The sequence below is a fragment of the Diabrotica virgifera genome, chromosome 6 (assembly GCF_917563875.1).
Source record: "Diabrotica virgifera virgifera chromosome 6, PGI_DIABVI_V3a".
Lineage (NCBI taxonomy): Eukaryota > Metazoa > Arthropoda > Insecta > Coleoptera > Chrysomelidae > Diabrotica > Diabrotica virgifera.
The window spans coordinates 19,920,240-19,938,919 of NC_065448.1; the positions used below are offsets into that span (position 1 = coordinate 19,920,240).

At 35.5% G+C, this 18,680-nt stretch overlaps 1 protein-coding gene and 1 long non-coding RNA gene across 3 annotated transcripts in view; one reads left to right on the forward strand and one right to left on the reverse strand.

Moving 5' to 3' along the window:
• The window catches only part of LOC114330314 (protein UBASH3A homolog), a 45,994-nt gene extending 44,035 nt beyond the window's left edge, over positions 1-1,959 (reverse strand). For both annotated transcript variants that reach the window (XM_050654421.1, XM_050654420.1), the window contains exons 1-2: positions 1,562-1,959; positions 488-728 (exon numbers count right to left, since the gene is read on the reverse strand). In XM_050654421.1, coding sequence (XP_050510378.1) covers positions 488-728; positions 1,562-1,818 — 498 coding nt within the window. In that variant the 5' untranslated portion in view covers positions 1,819-1,959. The remainder of the gene's footprint in view (positions 1-487; positions 729-1,561) is intronic.
• Positions 1,960-2,320: 361 nt separating this feature from the next.
• LOC126887086 (uncharacterized) lies at positions 2,321-9,821 on the forward strand. Its single transcript, XR_007698955.1, has 2 exons — positions 2,321-3,434; positions 9,496-9,821. It is a non-coding gene; the product is annotated as an uncharacterized LOC126887086 (long non-coding RNA).
• The last annotated feature ends 8,859 nt before the right edge of the window (positions 9,822-18,680 follow it).

Consider the following 18,680-nt stretch of genomic DNA (forward strand, 5'->3'; position numbering starts at 1 on the left):
CATTCTAAATAGTTAAAGTTTATTGGAGTAATTATTAGAGCAAAATACTTTCGTACTTCTTATGTTGCACACTAAAATATTCGTTGTCATGATAATCCAAAACAGATGTATATTCGTGGAATACACCATATTAACCCATGCTTTAAATTAGATTAGTTGTTGTTGTGGAGAATCATTTCCTCATTTCCCCATTCTTCATAATACACTCTCGTTGGTTATCTTGTCTGTCCATGATATCCTTAGGATTCGCCTATATAGCCACATCTCGAAGGCTTCAAGTTTTTTCTCCATCGCTTCAGTGAGTGTCCAGGACTAAACCCTGTAGTATAATATTGAGAAGATATAACATTGTAAGAGCTTTATTTTTATCTCCAGATTAAGGTTGTGGCTTTTAAACAGTTTGGCCATGGTATTGAATGCACTCCCAGTCTATTCCATTCTACACCTAATCTAACAATAAAAACAATAAACTATGTTAGAATCTTACCTTAAAGAAAGAGACTAGAGTAATGTGTGGAGTAAAATTATGAGCACCATTCCATCCACACAGGCTGAGGGATTTCTCCCAAAATGCCTGAAGTTGTTGACAAAAAGCACCAGTGGGACAAGCATATAAAATATATTCTCTAGGAGAGTTGTCATCTAACAGGGGATCATTTACATGAGCTAGCAACCAGTCAGATGCTAACTGGACACCTCTATGTCCTGTGGCTGCCAATGCTTTTTCACTAAAATGAATTAGATATTGTTAATATAGAAAATAAATTATAGAAATAAATTATAGTTGAACTTGCTTATTGGAATAACCTTCATGCCAATCAAAAGTATTCCTATAACCAGGATATTCTAATAACTGATCACTGATGGTTGGTAGAAACATTTCAGGATCCCAAATTTCTATTCCTTAACACATTCACGGTCATGACTGCATATGAAGTCATTTACTCTATGTTCTACCTACAACTATGTGAAGGCACTTAGATCTGTTAAAACATACTGTATCAGTGGAATAGATCTGTTTATAAAATAGTAATACATTATACATTCCATAATATTGTTAAGAATTAAACGCTATGCTGGAATAACATTGTAAATGCCAAATCACATTTTGTCGACAAATTGAAAAAAGCACCACTTTACAATTATTGATCGTTTTGAAAAAAAGAATCTTTATGAGCTTAAAATGATAGACTGTAGGATGCATAAAGTAAAGTTTTGTAATATTTTCACAGTCAACAGTACATTATTTTGCTTATATAGGATGTTGTTTCATGGAAAACCCACATATGAAACTATTGGAATTTACAACATTGTTCCAGCATAGCATTCAATTATTGAAACATGATGACATAAAAGCATTTGCAGTTAGTGTAATATTTTAAGACATTTTTTGTAAAAATATATTGAATTTTGTGCAAACTATTGTTTTTGTTCCTGTGCCAAAAATTTTGTTGTTTGTTTTCGTCCCTTGTTTTTGTCCCTTAGATCAATTAGATTTCAGGTTTTCATGTGTAATGAGCATTTCTCTTGAATACTGGGATCATTATAAACAAATACTTACACTCTATGTTTTGGAAATCCCATTTGTAACAAGGTCTGTAAAGGGGTTAAGTGTTGTTTGGATATTTTCGTTGGGGTGGGATTTCTTCTGGGGGGTAATAAGGCAGCCATTGTAGATGTATTCGAGAAAAAGACAGCGTTTGCGGAAAAAGGCAATCGCTTAAAAATGTTACCCCTTAATTGTTTACAAATATTCACCCCTGACCTTTCAAAAATACATGACGTGACGTAACTTAGGATGGTTTTTGATTGGATCATCGCGAAACTTTTGCATTCGATTCTGTAACTGGATTGGTTGGTTAACTGCTATGGTAAATTGGAAATTTGTGGATGAGTATGGTCAGTGTTTGATTAATTTAATATTACATTAATGTAGTGATTACAAAACAGAATCATCAATTTAAATACATACTAAGAGTGCGTTTTTTATAATGATATTTATTTATTTATAAATTTAAATAAAAACTTTGTGATAGATATGGGTTTGAAATAGAGATGGAAGATATATTGAAGTAATAAGGTCTGTTCCTTTGTTTTTTAGTGTTACACTTTTGAGTGTAAAGTTGGATTTATAGTTTGACGTAGCGTAGACGTAGACGCAACGGAGACGCACTGGAAAAGATCAACACCGAATTTTGTGTACTCGTGTTTATAGATGAACGCAAGCGCCTGACGGAACGTAAGAGAAACGTAACGTAACATAAGAGATGACCAACTTTCATCTTTTACAGTGCGTTTCTTCCGTCGGGCCAATCATAAGGCAGAATTTTGTTCTGTCACTCAAAGTGGACCCGCCCCGCCCCCTCATTCCTTGTGTTGTGTAAAAAGTTGATTGTCAACATATTCGAATTTTGTTAATTATTTGTTAATACAATGGATGTTAAGTTATTAATTTAATAAAAATATATCATAGAGTCATTTCAATATTTCAGATAAATATGAGTTGTTTATCAGCCTAATTCGTGGTTATCCACACATATTTATACGATAGGTAAATCCAATAAACATTTAAAGACCAGGAAATGAAACAAAATAGTTGGAAATCCCACGGCATGCGGCACCAAAGAGCATACTTTCGTTTATTTCCTAATCCATGTAACACACAAAACAGATAAATATTATAATAAATAATAGTATAAGTATAAATAAATAAACACAAAGTTTGTTTACTGTTCGTTTAATTTATAGGCTATGTTGTTGAATAATAAGTCATTGTTTACTCTTTCTACTCATGCGCAAAAATTCCGCTACGTCGATCTATAAATTGACATATTTTCTTCCGTCTCCAGTCCGTTTCTTACGTCTACGTTGCGTCTACGTCTACGCTACGTCAAACTATAAATCCAACTTAAGTGTAAGAAATTCTATGGACATTTGAGTGTAAAATGACAGCGGATGTGACAGCGGCTCATGACAGCGGACAGTATTAAACGAAAATTATCGGTGTGCCAATCAAGCAAAGGAACAAGGAACTTCCGAATATGGCCTAACTGGGGGCACATAACATAACCTAATCCTAATATTTACATTTGTAAAGAATATCCTGTTTGTTTTTATTGTCGATTGTGCAGCGAAATTGTGATAGCAAATCAAATATAAAGTAGTTTATCGCCTACAGAACTGAATTAGTCCATAGCATAGCAGTTATCAGTTTTTCTTTCTTGGGAAGCTTATACATGTAACTTTTATTGTTGTAAATTGTGGGAGTAGGGCAGACAGGGAAAAGTCTTATTTTGTACTGTTCCCAAGGCTCCCCATGCAATACATTTAAATGAATTATCCAAACAAAGCCGGGGACAATGGATAAAAGCCACAAGAAGAACAGATATAAGGGAACTAAAATTAAAATATGAAAAGTAAACATTTTATAAGTGGTAAGTTTAATGTAATTCAATTAATAAGGATTTTAAATGTCTACAATAATAATAAAAATGTGATAATTCAAGCTTAATTATTAGGAAAGCCAGCCATGTTTCACTTCCATGAAGCAGAGAAGGGAGGTATATAATATACTGTCCCTTTTGTCTTCTCATTAATTTCTCTTTTGCTAATGAAACCTGTAGTGAGGGAGTGATATAATCGTGATGTTTTAGCAATTCTGTTGTTCATTTTTTTTTGCATTTTTTGTCTATTATAGTTTATAAATATTCAAAATCATTCATATGTTCTACTAAATTTCCGTCTAGGTTTATATGGATTTCTCTCGGTGTCTTGGAAATAAGTAAGGTTTTAGTCTTTGCTAATTTTATTTTCATTCCTTTTTCTGCAAGTTCTCTCGTCTATAAATTTAGGTTGCTTTGTAAAGATTTCTCTGAACTTGGTATCAATGCAATGTCATCTGCAGATACACATTTACTCAGAGTTATACTTTTTAATCAATGGTAACCTAAATCTAATTTTCGGGACTCTACTGCATTTTTTTTATTGGTTCATTCATATATATAATATAATGAATAGCAGTGAGCTTAAAACTCCACCTTGCCTTACTCCTTGTGTATTAGCAAATTTGTTTGATTCACAGTTTAATGCTCGCACAATGTTCCAGTACATAAATTTTACTTGCATCAATTAGTTCTCCTCCAACATCGAACAGTTCAAGCCCTTTCCAAATGTGATGTCCGGGTACCTTGTCAAAGGCTTTTTCCATTGTCTTATAGTAAAGATATGATCTTGGACACTGTGCCCGGTCAGAAACCTTTTTGTGCATCGTCTAGTTGATGTTCCACTTTCTTTCTCAGTCTCATCTCCAGTGTTCATTCATAAATCTTAGCCAGTACACTTAGCATGAAAATACCTCGATAATTTGAACATTACTTTTTTACCTCCCTTCTTTACCAGAAGAGCCATTACTGCTGTTGCCCAATCTTCTGGGATGCGTTTCTGTTTCCAAATTGTTATCAGTAATTTGTGTAAGTAGTGTAATGCAGATTCCCCCATATATTTCAACAATCGTGTTTTGATATTATCTATTCCTGCCACTTTACCATTTTTCATTTTTGCAATGGCTTCCGTTAATTCTTCCATTGTTATTTCATTACTCAACTCTTTGGAATATTTACTCCATCTATTAACTATATCTTGTGGTTGGGTAAGTGTTTCTCCATTTTATTTTTTTTTTATTTGCACGACAGTAGTACCTGATTTACTTCTCATTTTTTCAGACCTTAATAGAACAATTTTTGGTTTGTCCTACTACTGTCTTGCTCCATCTTTTCTCCAAATCTCTCCCACTGTTCCAATTTAGCTTTTTTAACTTTTTCTTTCACAAGCTTCCTTGCTTATTAACTGTTATTTTCTAGATAAGCTCTCCATGGTACTTTCTTTTCTTTCACAGCTATTTTTATCTCTTCGCTCCACCAACTAGTCCTTTTTTTTTGACTACTTTTATTCAATAAAAATATTAAAATACTCTTGTGATAGTGAAGAGACAGTTTATGTTTCCTTTCAATCCGATTGATGCCATTCGTTTGTCCATTGATTGTCCACGTTTGTCCACCATTTTATTTCGTTAGTCCACCCATCAATTCTTTTTTATAAACAAAAATTTTTTTTCGGGCTAACTTCACAAATCCACAAATTTTCGAAAATTTAAAAATACTCTTGCTATATTGTTTGTCCATCGTTTGTCCATGTTTGTCCACCACATAATTTTTTTGTCCACCCTCTGAAACAACCCCCTGTTAATTGTAATTATTTTTTTATTTCTTAATTCGGGCTAACTTCACGTTCTCTTAAATGGGCATTTAAACGTTAATTCAGGTGCAGAATCACAACTAAGCGTTTGTCCACCCCTTTGCAGCATTTGTCCAACCCCTTAAAGTGCGAAACAACCCCCCTGTTAATTGTACTTATTTTTTTATTTCTTAATTCGGGCTAACTTCACGTCCGTTTAAACGTGTATTTTAAAGTTAAATCGGGTGAAGAATCACAACTATCCGTTTGTCCACCCCTTCGCAGCGTTTGTCCAACCCCTTAAAGTGCGAAACAACCCCCTCGTCAATTGTAATTATTTTTTTATTTCTTTATTTGGGCTAACTTCACGTTCTCTTAAATGGGCATTTAAACGTTAATTCGGGTGCAGAATCACAACTAAGCGTTTGTCGACCCCTTTGCAGCGTTTGTCCAACCCCTTAAAGTGCGAAACAATCCCCCTGTTAATTGTAATTATTTTTTTATTTCTTAATTCAGGCTAACTTCACGTCCGTTTAAACGTGTATTTTAAAGTTAAATCGGGTGAAGAATCACAACTACCCGTTTGTCCAGCCCCTTAAAGTGCGAAACAACCCACTCGTTAATTGTAATTATTTTTTTAATTCTTAATTCGGGCTAACTTCAAGTTCTCTTAAATAGGTATTTAAACGTTAATTCGGGTGCAGAATACAACTACCCGTTTGTCCACTCCTTCGCAGCGTTTGTCCAACCCCTTAAAGTGCGAAACAACCCCCTCGTCAATTGTAATTATTTTTTTATTTCTTTATTCGGGCTAACTTCACGTTCTCTTAAATGGGCATTTAAACGTTAATTCGGGTGCAGAATCACAACTAAGCGTTTGTCGACCCCTTTACAGCGTTTGTCCAACCCCTTAAAGTGCGAAACAACCCCCCTGTTAATTGTAATTATTTTTTTATTTCTTAATTCAGGCTAACTTCACGTCCGTTTAAACGTGTATTTTAAAGTTAATTCGGGTGAAGAATCACAACTACCCGTTTGTCCACCCCTTCGCAGCGTTTGTCCAGCCCCTTAAAGTGCGAAACAACCCCCCTGTTAATTGTAATTATTTTTTTATTTCTTAATTCGGGCTAGCTTCACGTTCCCTTAAATGGGCATTTAAACGTTAATTCGGGTGCAGAACCACAACTACCCGTTTGTCCACCCCTTCGCAGCGTTTGTCCAACCCCTTAAAGTGCGAAACAACCCCCCTGTTAGTTGTAATTATTTTTTTATTTCTTAATTCGGGCCAGCTTTTAAGTGCCCATTAAAGGGAACGTGAAGTTAGCCCGAATTAAGAAATAAAAAAATAATTACAATTAACAGGGGGGTTGTTTCGCACTTTAAGGAGTTGGACAAACGCTGCGAAGGGGTGGACAAACGGGTAGTTGTGATTCTGCACCAGAATTAACGTTTAAATGCCCATTTAAGAGAACGCGAAGCTAGCCCGGAATAAGAAATAAAAAAATAATTACAATAACCAGGGGGGTTGTTTCGCACTTTAAGTGGTTGGACAAACGCTGCGAAAGGGTGGACAAACGGGCAGTTGTGATTCCGCACCCGAATTAACGTTTGAATGCCCATTTAAGAGAACGTGAAGTTAGCCCGAATAAAGAAATGAAAAAATAATTACAATTAACGAGGGGGTTGTTACGCACTTTAAGTGGTTGGACAAACGCTGCGAAAGGGTGGACAAACGGGCAGTTGTGATTCTGCACCCGAATTAACGTTTAAATGCCCATTTAGGGGAACGTGAACCTAGCCCGAATTAAGAAATAAAAAAATAATTACAATTAACAGGGGGGTTGTTTCGCACTTTAAGTGGTTGGACAAACGCTGCGAAAGGGTGGACAAACGGGCAGTTGTGATTCTGCACCCGAATTAACGTTTAAATGCCCATTTAGGGGAACGTGAACCTAGCCCGAATTAAGAAATAAAAAAATAATTACAATTAACAGGGGGGTTGTTTCGCACTTTAAGTGGTTGGACAAACGCTGCGAAAGGGTGGACAAACGGGCAGTTGTGATTCTGCATCCGAATTAACGTTTAAATGCACATTTAAGAGAACGTGAAGCTAGCCCGAATAAAGAAATAAAAAAATAATTACAATTAACGAGGGGGTTGTTTCGCACTTTAAGTGGTTGGACAAACGCTGCGAAAGGGTGGACAAACGGGCAGTTGTGATTCTGCACCCGAATTAGCGTTTAAATGCCCATTTAAGAGAACGTGAAGTTAGCCCGAATAAAGAAATAAAAAAATAATTACAATTAACTAGGGGGTTGTTTCGCACTTTAAGGGGCTGGACAAACGCTGCGATGAAGTAGACAAACGGGTAGTTGTGATTCTTCACCCGAATTAACGTTTAAATGCCCATTTAAGGGAACGTGAACCTAGCCCGAATTAAGAAACAAAAAAATAATTACAATTAACAGGGGGGTTGTTTCGCACTTTAAGTGGTTGGACAAACGCTGCGAAAGGGTGGACAAACGGGCAGTTGTGATTCTGCATCCGAATTAACGTTTAAATGCCCATTTAAGAGAACGTGAAGCTAGCCCGAATAAAGAAATAAAAAAATAATTACAATTAACGAGGGGGTTGTTTCGCACTTTAAGTGGTTGGACAAACGCTGCGAAAGGGTGGACAAACGGGCAGTTGTGATTCTGCACCCGAATTAGCGTTTAAATGTCCATTTAAGAGAACGTGAAGTTAGCCCGAATAAAGAAATAAAAAAATAATTACAATTAACTAGGGGGTTGTTTCGCACTTTAAGGGGCTGGACAAACGCTGCGATGAAGTGGACAAACGGGTAGTTGTGATTCTTGACCCGAATTAACTTTAAAATACACGTTTAAATGGACGTGAAGTTAGCCGGAATTAAGAAATAAAAAAATAATTACAATTAACAGGGGGGTTGTTTCGCACTTTAAGGGGTTGGACAAACGCTGAAAAGGGGTGAACAAACGCTTAGTTGTGATTCTGCACCCGAATTAACGTTTAAATGCCCATTTAAGAGAACGTGAAGTTAGCCCGAATAAAGAAATAAAAAAATAATTACAATTGACGAGGGGGTTTTTTCGCACTTTAAGGGGTTGGACAAACGCTGCGAAGGAGTGGACAAACGGGTAGTTGTGATTCTGCACCCGAATTAACGTTTAAATACATATTTAAGAGAACTTGAAGTTAGCCCGAATTAAGAATTAAAAAAAATAATTACAATTAACGAGGGGGTTGTTTCGCACTTTAACGGGCAGGACAAACGCTGCAAAGGGGTGGACAAACGGGTAGTTGTGATTCTGCACCCGAATTAACGTTTAAATGGCCATTTAAGAGAACGTGAAGTTAGCCCGAATTAAGAAATAAAAAAATAATTACAATTAACAGGGGGTTGTTTCAGAGGGTGGACAAAAAAAATTATGTGGTGGACAAACGATGGACAAACAATATAGCAAGAGTTTTTTTAAATTTTCGAAAATTTGTGGATTTGTGAAGTTAGCCCGAAAAAAAATTTTTGTTTATAAAAAAGAATTGATGGGTGGACTAACGAAATAAAATGGTGGACAATCAATGGACAAACGAATGGCATCAATCGCATTTTTTTTCCCGACTTTTTCGGGCTAAGTTCACGGACCTAGGCGATACACAATCTCCAGACAGTTGTTTCTGCCTTACGGCGTCCCCAGTGGAGCTGCCTGCACACCTCTGAATCAAAACGAAATCAAAATGTCTATTTAAGTGGAATTTCAAAAATAGTTATCTACTATTAGGATGCTTCAGCGATATCTCTTAAAGAAAAGAGAAAAGTCCCAGATACAAAATTCACTATTAAAATAGTAAATAATTATTTAAATCTGAAACTTTTCTTATTGGAACCCCTTTCTGGTACATCCTTAATCTCTTTTTGACTTTTACAATTTCGGACTTTGAATTATCTTTCTGATCTTTTTTCTAGATTAATGAAAGCAGAATGTAACTGTATACTGCAGAGTCCTTTTCCCTTTCTTTATTCATCATCTCTTGTCTTATAAATTGTAAAAGTCAGAGATTAAGGATGTTACCAGAAAGAAGTTCCAATAAGAAAAGTATCAGATATAAATAATTATTTACTATTTTTATTTTAATAGTGAATTTTATATCTGGGACTTTTCTTTATTCTTGTGATACTTTCCACATTTTTATGATTTTTTTATGGTACACAATGTAGAATTTTTATTTATGTCTTTGTTTTAGGAACAACCACCAGATATTTAAAAGGTATAAAAAGAAGAAACTGCTGGAATTTCAAAACAAATGTGTTTGACTAGTAAAGATTTGGATAAATAACAGGAGTTACTTTGGGCTATAGCTACGTGCAGATTTATTTCCTTGTGGCTTCCTATGTTAATTCTTATTAATTATACACTTAAATATGTTTTTAGTCTCAGGAAGATTTTATATTTGATTATTTTTGAATAAACATTATTATTATTATTACCTTAATTTCCATTAAATAAATTTACTGTAATCAATAAAGTAATCGTTTAATTGTTAATAAATTATCAAGTATGATTCCCAAATATTTTATTTGTTTGACACCTTCTATGGGCTGATTGTGAGATTATAGTTAAGGTACCAAAGGTATTATAAGGATAATAACACTTGAGGTCAATGGTGTATATACCGAGGGCCTTTGGCCTGAGGGATATAAGTTGACTGAAAGCGATATTATCGTTAATACCTGTGGTGCCTTCAACATTTAATGTCCGACTAAATTATTCTTTATAGGCAAAAAATTGAAGGAATTTTGAATTAATTAGTTTTCAAATAAGTACATTTACCAGCAATAGTTGTAACGTAATTGTGGTAACCATAGTTTTACTTGGGTTGTTATTTGTCAACTTGACAGTATTTAACTAGTTATTTAAATTTAATACCCTAGGGCGTAATTTTTCAAAATAATGCCCTAGAGCCTAGGGCATTATGTCATACTTAACTGACTTCGAAATCATGTCATTATTTATCAAACTGACTTCAAAATCATGTCATTATTTGTCAAATAATATACCAGTCGGACATTAATATTATTACAGTAGAACCTCGATTATCTGTCAGGGCACCGGACCAAGGGTATGACGGATAATCGAAAAGACGGTTAACAGAACATTAAAAAAAATAAAAATTCATAGTACAACTCTCAAATTTCATTTGTATGGTTTGTTTGACAATATAAGAGGGATTTATGTTCATACAATCGAATCAATTTAAAATATTCTGAAATTTGTGTTTTACTGCTGCTTCATATTTTGCGACGGCTGAATTTCTTAATCGGCATAAGGCATAAGATCATGCAATCTACTTTATTGGCTTCTTCTTGTTGAGAATACCACTCGATGAATTATTGCATATGCGATGCAGCTTCTCTAGATTATTTACGCAAATCTTTGTCAGTTACAATAGGTTCATCAATATAGCTACAGTCAAGCTTCCTTGTGTCCAAGCATCAATATAGCTACTGTGTCAGCTTCCGAATAGGTTTGGTCCGCCTTTGTTGCCATTTCAATGAGTTCTTTATCTGTCAGCAATGGATAGCCGTTTGTGTCCTCATCACAAATCAAATTACCTTTTTTTTATTTTTTTGCATTTAAATGATTGCTAATGTATAACTCAATACAACTTCTGTATGTACCCTGACGGTTAACAGAGGTGACGGTTAATGGAGAGACGGATAATCGAGGTTCCACTGTACATGATTTCGAAGTCAGTTATATTATAATGCCCTAGGGCGTTATTTTTCAATATTTATTTTGAAAAATAATGCCCTAGCTAGGGTATTAAATTCAAATAACTAGTTAAATACTGTCGAGTTGACACAATTACGTTACAAGTGTTGCTGGTAAATGTACTTATTTAAAAACTAATTAATTCAAAATTCCTTAAATTTTTTTGCCTATAAAGAATAATTTAGTCAGACATTAAATGTTGAAGGCACCACGGGTATTAAAGATAATATCGCTTTCAGTGAATGTTTATCCCTTTAGACCCTTTTAACCCTTAAGATTGCTATCTAAAAAAAATACCAAGAAACTTTACAGAATCAACGATACTGATCTGACTGTAATTAACACATTCACAGACACACTTTAGATGTAGACACATCTTATGGAGTAAGTGGCTTCATATGCAGTTGTGTCTGTGAATGTGTTAAGAGGTAAAGATTGACGAGCTCCTGTATAGGATAATGCTACTGTTTTATGTTAAAAAAAGGTAAATTAGAATCGGACCAGGTTTTTATCGTGAGTAGATCAGAAGGTATAGTAGCAATATTTGAGTTGCTCCAAGTAATACTGGTATCATCAGCAAAAAGAAAATTTTTTCCATCAATTTTTAAACTAGGGATGTCATTAATAAACGTAAGGAAAAGTAGACGACCTGATACTGAACCTTGTGGTTTGTAGAGGACCCCACATACAATATTTTGGAGACTAGAGTCTGTATTATTTGCTCTAACCAGTTGTTTCCAACTATCCAAGTAAGATTGAAACCAATTCAAAGAAATTCTTCGAATTCCATAGAAATTTAGTTATTTTTATCAAAATTTCATGATTTACACAATCAAAAGCTTTGGCATAGTCACAAAAAACAGTGGCAGTGTGAAGATTATTGCTCAGTGCTTGATAAACCTCATGTAGTACAGAAAACATGGCATCAGCAGTACATTTATTATTTAAAAAGCCGAACTTTTGTAATAAAATGTTGTTTTCAACAAGAAAGGACATAAGTCATGCTTTTATGAGTCTCTCAATAATTTTGGAGTACCGGTAGTAATGCAATAGGTATATACTTGCAGGAATTAGATTTTTCACCACCCTTATGAAGAGGAATAATGATAGCTGTCTTTAGGTACTCTGGAAATTTACCTTTCTCAAAAGAATCATTAATTGGCGAGATGAGGACACAAGGATCTACAGATCGAGCGAGTCTCGTAAATTGCACAGCTTCGAGCCACGCTTCACGCAACCATATTTGCGTACTTGTGTTTTGGGTTGTGTGGTCGTGCTCTGGTCGATTGGAGTTATAATTTACCAAATTTAAATATAGTCGTTTCTACTGATTCATAATATGTATACTATAATATAATATATTGAAGTTTTTAAATATTGCTAATATTATTAAAGTTTTTAACATTGTATTTTAATATACTTTGTTTTATTAATAATAATATTACCTAAGTATTGCACCTTGTTCAAAAAAAGTTCAAGATAAATACCGCGGTTTTTTCATATGAAAATGCAAAGAAAAAATATACAATTTGCAGAGTATGTAAATGCTTGTTTTTTGATAAAACAATACAAATTGTATGTAGGTAGGTAGAGTAGCAAAGCATTGAGTAGTTATAGCAAAAGTAGCTACGCCATCTGAGAGACAATAAGGATGAAATTAGTTTTATATTTTCTTTTCTCATGGAGCATGCATGATGGAGAGTTTTTTAAAATACGTAACAAAGCATGTTGTTTTGTTATCTATGTTGCAAATATGTTGTTTTTTTTTTCAAATTACAAAATATGTTGTTTTCAATACAAGTACCTAATTGTTGTTATTATTTAATGAGCATTTAGAATTTTGACTAACGCTCGATTTCATAATAAAGTTAAAGTGTGTGTTACCTTAAAAAAAGCAATTGTTACAGTTAAAGAAAACTTTAAATTTAAAGTCCACTTTAACTTTATTAATATAAAATCGAGCGTAAGAAATTTTATAAACTTTGGAAAATAGCATTTCAAAAAAAGTACTGTAAGTATGCTGTATTTTTAATTTTTTCTCAAAAAATAAAACAAAACTCATTTTAAAACATATATTAAATTATAAACACAACACTAAATAAATAATTTTTCTCAACGGTTAAAAACCACACTTAAAAGTTTTAGAAATTCACATCCCAGAATCAAGTTACTCAAATTTTCAAACACCTCACCTGACACAGTGTCTCAAGTACGATTGCACGAAGCTGTTGATGTTATATTTTTACTCACATTAACAAAGTATTCATTTAGATTTCCAGGGTCTGAAAGGAAAAATGTTTAAGCTGGGTGAATTTTATTTCGAAGATCGTTTATTATGGACTAAGTTTCTTTTGCAACACTTTTAGAGCTTCTCAGACAATTTTGATAGTACGATTTTTTAGCTGATTTTATAAGTTTTAAATAGGTTTTCCTATACTTGCTGATATATTCAGTGACAGAGCCATTGGAAAGTAAATTTCTTGATGTAGAGTAGTGAACGCATATTCATGGCTGATATGCGGATACCGGATACCTTTAGTAGTCCAGGGCCCAGGATTTGCGATGTTTTGGCTTAATTGTAATTAAAGGAAATGCTTTGTTGAACATAAGGACATGAAAGCATATTAAAAAAATCACTGAAAAGTGATAATTTTAAAATTACAGGAAAGTGCCACTCGGAGGTTAAGCAAAATTAAATTAAAACTTGTAGCTACTTTAGTTTTTTCAATTTATAAATCTAGTTTAAATTAAACTAAAAAGAAATATATCTTTTTTGTAAACAAACAAACAAACACATTTAACGGCTAAACAGCTGGCGCCGGTTGGATGATACTGCGCAGGACGAGTGTAATATCGACCACCGTCTCGGAGGTAGGTGTAGAAAAGTGTTACACTTTTTTTCCTACAGCATTTCAAAGAAACGAGTTGTACGCGTTCTACGACAGAAGTTGAGTGTATCGTGAAAAAAAGTGTAAACACTAGAAAAACAAAGAAACAAGAAAGTGTAACACTTTTACACTTTTCTTACACTTTTCAAGAACTAGTGTTACACTTAAAACAAAGGAACAGACCTATAAAGAATAATGTATTAAAGATTATTTCAAAGTATATATATATATATATATATATATATATATATATATATATATATATATATATATATATATATATATATATATATGCAAAAAGAATAAAGCTTCTAGCAAAGCTTGCTATTGCTTTTATGAATTAGAACGCCATAATACATGGCATTGGAGCACATATTCGTCAAAACTTCCGTGATTTAACTGGTACCAATAGACTGATATATCGATATTTCAAGGTCTCCCTCTCATCAGTCAGTCGAGCTGGTACTACAAATTAAATCACGGAAGTTTCTCTGAACGTCTCCAAAAATTTCGCCACTCTAGTGGCAGCTTACAGAGGCGCCATCTCTTTTGATGGCAGGGAACGAAGACGATTTAATAATACCGTCTCCTATCCTCTGAGCTATCGGAATGTGCAAAAAGAATAAAGCTTCTAGCAAAGCTTGCTATTGCTTTTATGAATTAGAACGCCATAATACATGGCATTGGAGCACATATTCGTCAAAACTTCCGTGATTTAACTGGTACCAATAGACTGATATATCGATATTTCAAGGTCTCCCTCTCATCAGTCAGTCGAGCTGGTACTACAAATTAAATCACGGAAGTTTCTCTGAACGTCTCCAAAAATTTCGCCACTCTAGTGGCAGCTTACAGAGGCGCCATCTCTTTTGATGGCAGGGAACGAAGACGATTTAATAATACCGTCTCCTATCCTCTGAGCTATCGGAATGTGCAAAAAGAATAAAGCTTCTAGCAAAGCTTGCTATTGCTTTTATGAATTAGAACGCCATAATACATGGCATTGGAGCACATATTCGTCAAAACTTCCGTGATTTAACTGGTACCAATAGACTGATATATCGATATTTCAAGGTCTCCCTCTCATCAGTCAGTCGAGCTGGTACTACAAATTAAATCACGGAAGTTTCTCTGAACGTCTCCAAAAATTTCGCCACTCTAGTGGCAGCTTACAGAGGCGCCATCTCTTTTGATGGCAGGGAACGAAGACGATTTAATAATACCGTCTCCTATCCTCTGAGCTATCGGAATGTGCAAAAAGAATAAAGCTTCTAGCAAAGCTTGCTATTGCTTTTATGAATTAGAACGCCATAATACATGGCATTGGAGCACATATTCGTCAAAACTTCCGTGATTTAACTGGTACCAATAGACTGATATATCGATATTTCAAGGTCTCCCTCTCATCAGTCAGTCGAGCTGGTACTACAAATTAAATCACGGAAGTTTCTCTGAACGTCTCCAAAAATTTCGCCACTCTAGTGGCAGCTTACAGAGGCGCCATCTCTTTTGATGGCAGGGAACGAAGACGATTTAATAATACCGTCTCCTATCCTCTGAGCTATCGGAATGTGCAAAAAGAATAAAGCTTCTAGCAAAGCTTGCTATTGCTTTTATGAATTAGAACGCCATAATACATGGCATTGGAGCACATATTCGTCAAAACTTCCGTGATTTAACTGGTACCAATAGACTGATATATCGATATTTCAAGGTCTCCCTCTCATCAGTCAGTCGAGCTGGTACTACAAATTAAATCACGGAAGTTTCTCTGAACGTCTCCAAAAATTTCGCCACTCTAGTGGCAGCTTACAGAGGCGCCATCTCTTTTGATGGCAGGGAACGAAGACGATTTAATAATACCGTCTCCTATCCTCTGAGCTATCGGAATGTGCAAAAAGAATAAAGCTTCTAGCAAAGCTTGCTATTGCTTTTATGAATTAGAACGCCATAATACATGGCATTGGAGCACATATTCGTCAAAACTTCCGTGATTTAACTGGTACCAATAGACTGATATATCGATATTTCAAGGTCTCCCTCTCATCAGTCAGTCGAGCTGGTACTACAAATTAAATCACGGAAGTTTCTCTGAACGTCTCCAAAAATTTCGCCACTCTAGTGGCAGCTTACAGAGGCGCCATCTCTTTTGATGGCAGGGAACGAAGACGATTTAATAATACCGTCTCCTATCCTCTGAGCTATCGGAATGTGCAAAAAGAATAAAGCTTCTAGCAAAGCTTGCTATTGCTTTTATGAATTAGAACGCCATAATACATGGCATTGGAGCACATATTCGTCAAAACTTCCGTGATTTAACTGGTACCAATAGACTGATATATCGATATTTCAAGGTCTCCCTCTCATCAGTCAGTCGAGCTGGTACTACAAATTAAATCACGGAAGTTTCTCTGAACGTCTCCAAAAATTTCGCCACTCTAGTGGCAGCTTACAGAGGCGCCATCTCTTTTGATGGCAGGGAACGAAGACGATTTAATAATACCGTCTCCTATCCTCTGAGCTATCGGAATGTGCAAAAAGAATAAAGCTTCTAGCAAAGCTTGCTATTGCTTTTATGAATTAGAACGCCATAATACATGGCATTGGAGCACATATTCGTCAAAACTTCCGTGATTTAACTGGTACCAATAGACTGATATATCGATATTTCAAGGTCTCCCTCTCATCAGTCAGTCGAGCTGGTACTACAAATTAAATCACGGAAGTTTCTCTGAACGTCTCCAAAAATTTCGCCACTCTAGTGGCAGCTTACAGAGGCGCCATCTCTTTTGATGGCAGGGAACGAAGACGATTTAATAATACCGTCTCCTATCCTCTGAGCTATCGGAATGTGCAAAAGGAATAAAGCTTCTAGCAAAGCTTGCTATTGCTTTTATGAATTAGAACGCCATAATACATGGCATTGGAGCACAAGGGAGACCTTGATGAGAGGGAGACCTTGAAATATCGATATATCAGTCTATTGGTACCAGTTAAATCACGGAAGTTTTGACGAATATGTGCTCCAATGCCATGTATTATGGCGTTCTAATTCATAAAAGCAATAGCAAGCTTTGCTAGAAGCTTTATTCTTTTTGCACATTCCGATAGCTCAGAGGATAGGAGACGGTATTATTAAATCGTCTTCGTTCCCTGCCATCAAAAGAGATGGCGCCTCTGTAAGCTGCCACTAGAGTGGCGAAATTTTTGGAGACGTTCAGAGAAACTTCCGTGATTTAATTTGTAGTACCAGCTCGACTGACTGATGAGAGGGAGACCTTGAAATATCGATATATCAGTCTATTGGTACCAGTTAAATCACGGAAGTTTTGACGAATATGTGCTCCAATGCCATGTATTATGGCGTTCTAATTCATAAAAGCAATAGCAAGCTTTGCTAGAAGCTTTATTCTTTTTGCACATTCCGATAGCTCAGAGGATAGGAGACGGTATTATTAAATCGTCTTCGTTCCCTGCCATCAAAAGAGATGGCGCCTCTGTAAGCTGCCACTAGAGTGGCGAAATTTTTGGAGACGTTCAGAGAAACTTCCGTGATTTAATTTGTAGTACCAGCTCGACTGACTGATGAGAGGGAGACCTTGAAATATCGATATATCAGTCTATTGGTACCAGTTAAATCACGGAAGTTTTGACGAATATGTGCTCCAATGCCATGTATTATGGCGTTCTAATTCATAAAAGCAATAGCAAGCTTTGCTAGAAGCTTTATTCTTTTTGCACATTCCGATAGCTCAGAGGATAGGAGACGGTATTATTAAATCGTCTTCGTTCCCTGCCATCAAAAGAGATGGCGCCTCTGTAAGCTGCCACTAGAGTGGCGAAATTTTTGGAGACGTTCAGAGAAACTTCCGTGATTTAATTTGTAGTACCAGCTCGACTGACTGATGAGAGGGAGACCTTGAAATATCGATATATCAGTCTATTGGTACCAGTTAAATCACGGAAGTTTTGACGAATATGTGCTCCAATGCCATGTATTATGGCGTTCTAATTCATAAAAGCAATAGCAAGCTTTGCTAGAAGCTTTATTCTTTTTGCACATTCCGATAGCTCAGAGGATAGGAGACGGTATTATTAAATCGTCTTCGTTCCCTGCCATCAAAAGAGATGGCGCCTCTGTAAGCTGCCACTAGAGTGGCGAAATTTTTGGAGACGTTCAGAGAAACTTCCGTGATTTAATTTGTAGTACCAGCTCGACTGACTGATGAGAGGGAGACCTTGAAATATCGATATATCAGTCTATTGGTACCAGTTAAATCACGGAAGTTTTGACGAATATGTGCTCCAATGCCATGTATTATGGCGTTCTAATTCATAAAAGCAATAGCAAGCTTTGCTAGAAGCTTTATTCTTTTTGCACATTCCGATAGCTCAGAGGATAGGAGACGGTATTATTAAATCGTCTTCGTTCCCTGCCATCAAAAGAGATGGCGCCTCTGTAAGCTGCCACTAGAGTGGCGAAATTTTTGGAGACGTTCAGAGAAACTTCCGTGATTTAATTTGTAGTACCAGCTCGACTGACTGATGAGAGGGAGACCTTGAAATATCGATATATCAGTCTATTGGTACCAGTTAAATCACGGAAGTTTTGACGAATATGTGCTCCAATGCCATGTATTATGGCGTTCTAATTCATAAAAGCAATAGCAAGCTTTGCTAGAAGCTTTATTCTTTTTGCACATTCCGATAGCTCAGAGGATAGGAGACGGTATTATTAAATCGTCTTCGTTCCCTGCCATCAAAAGAG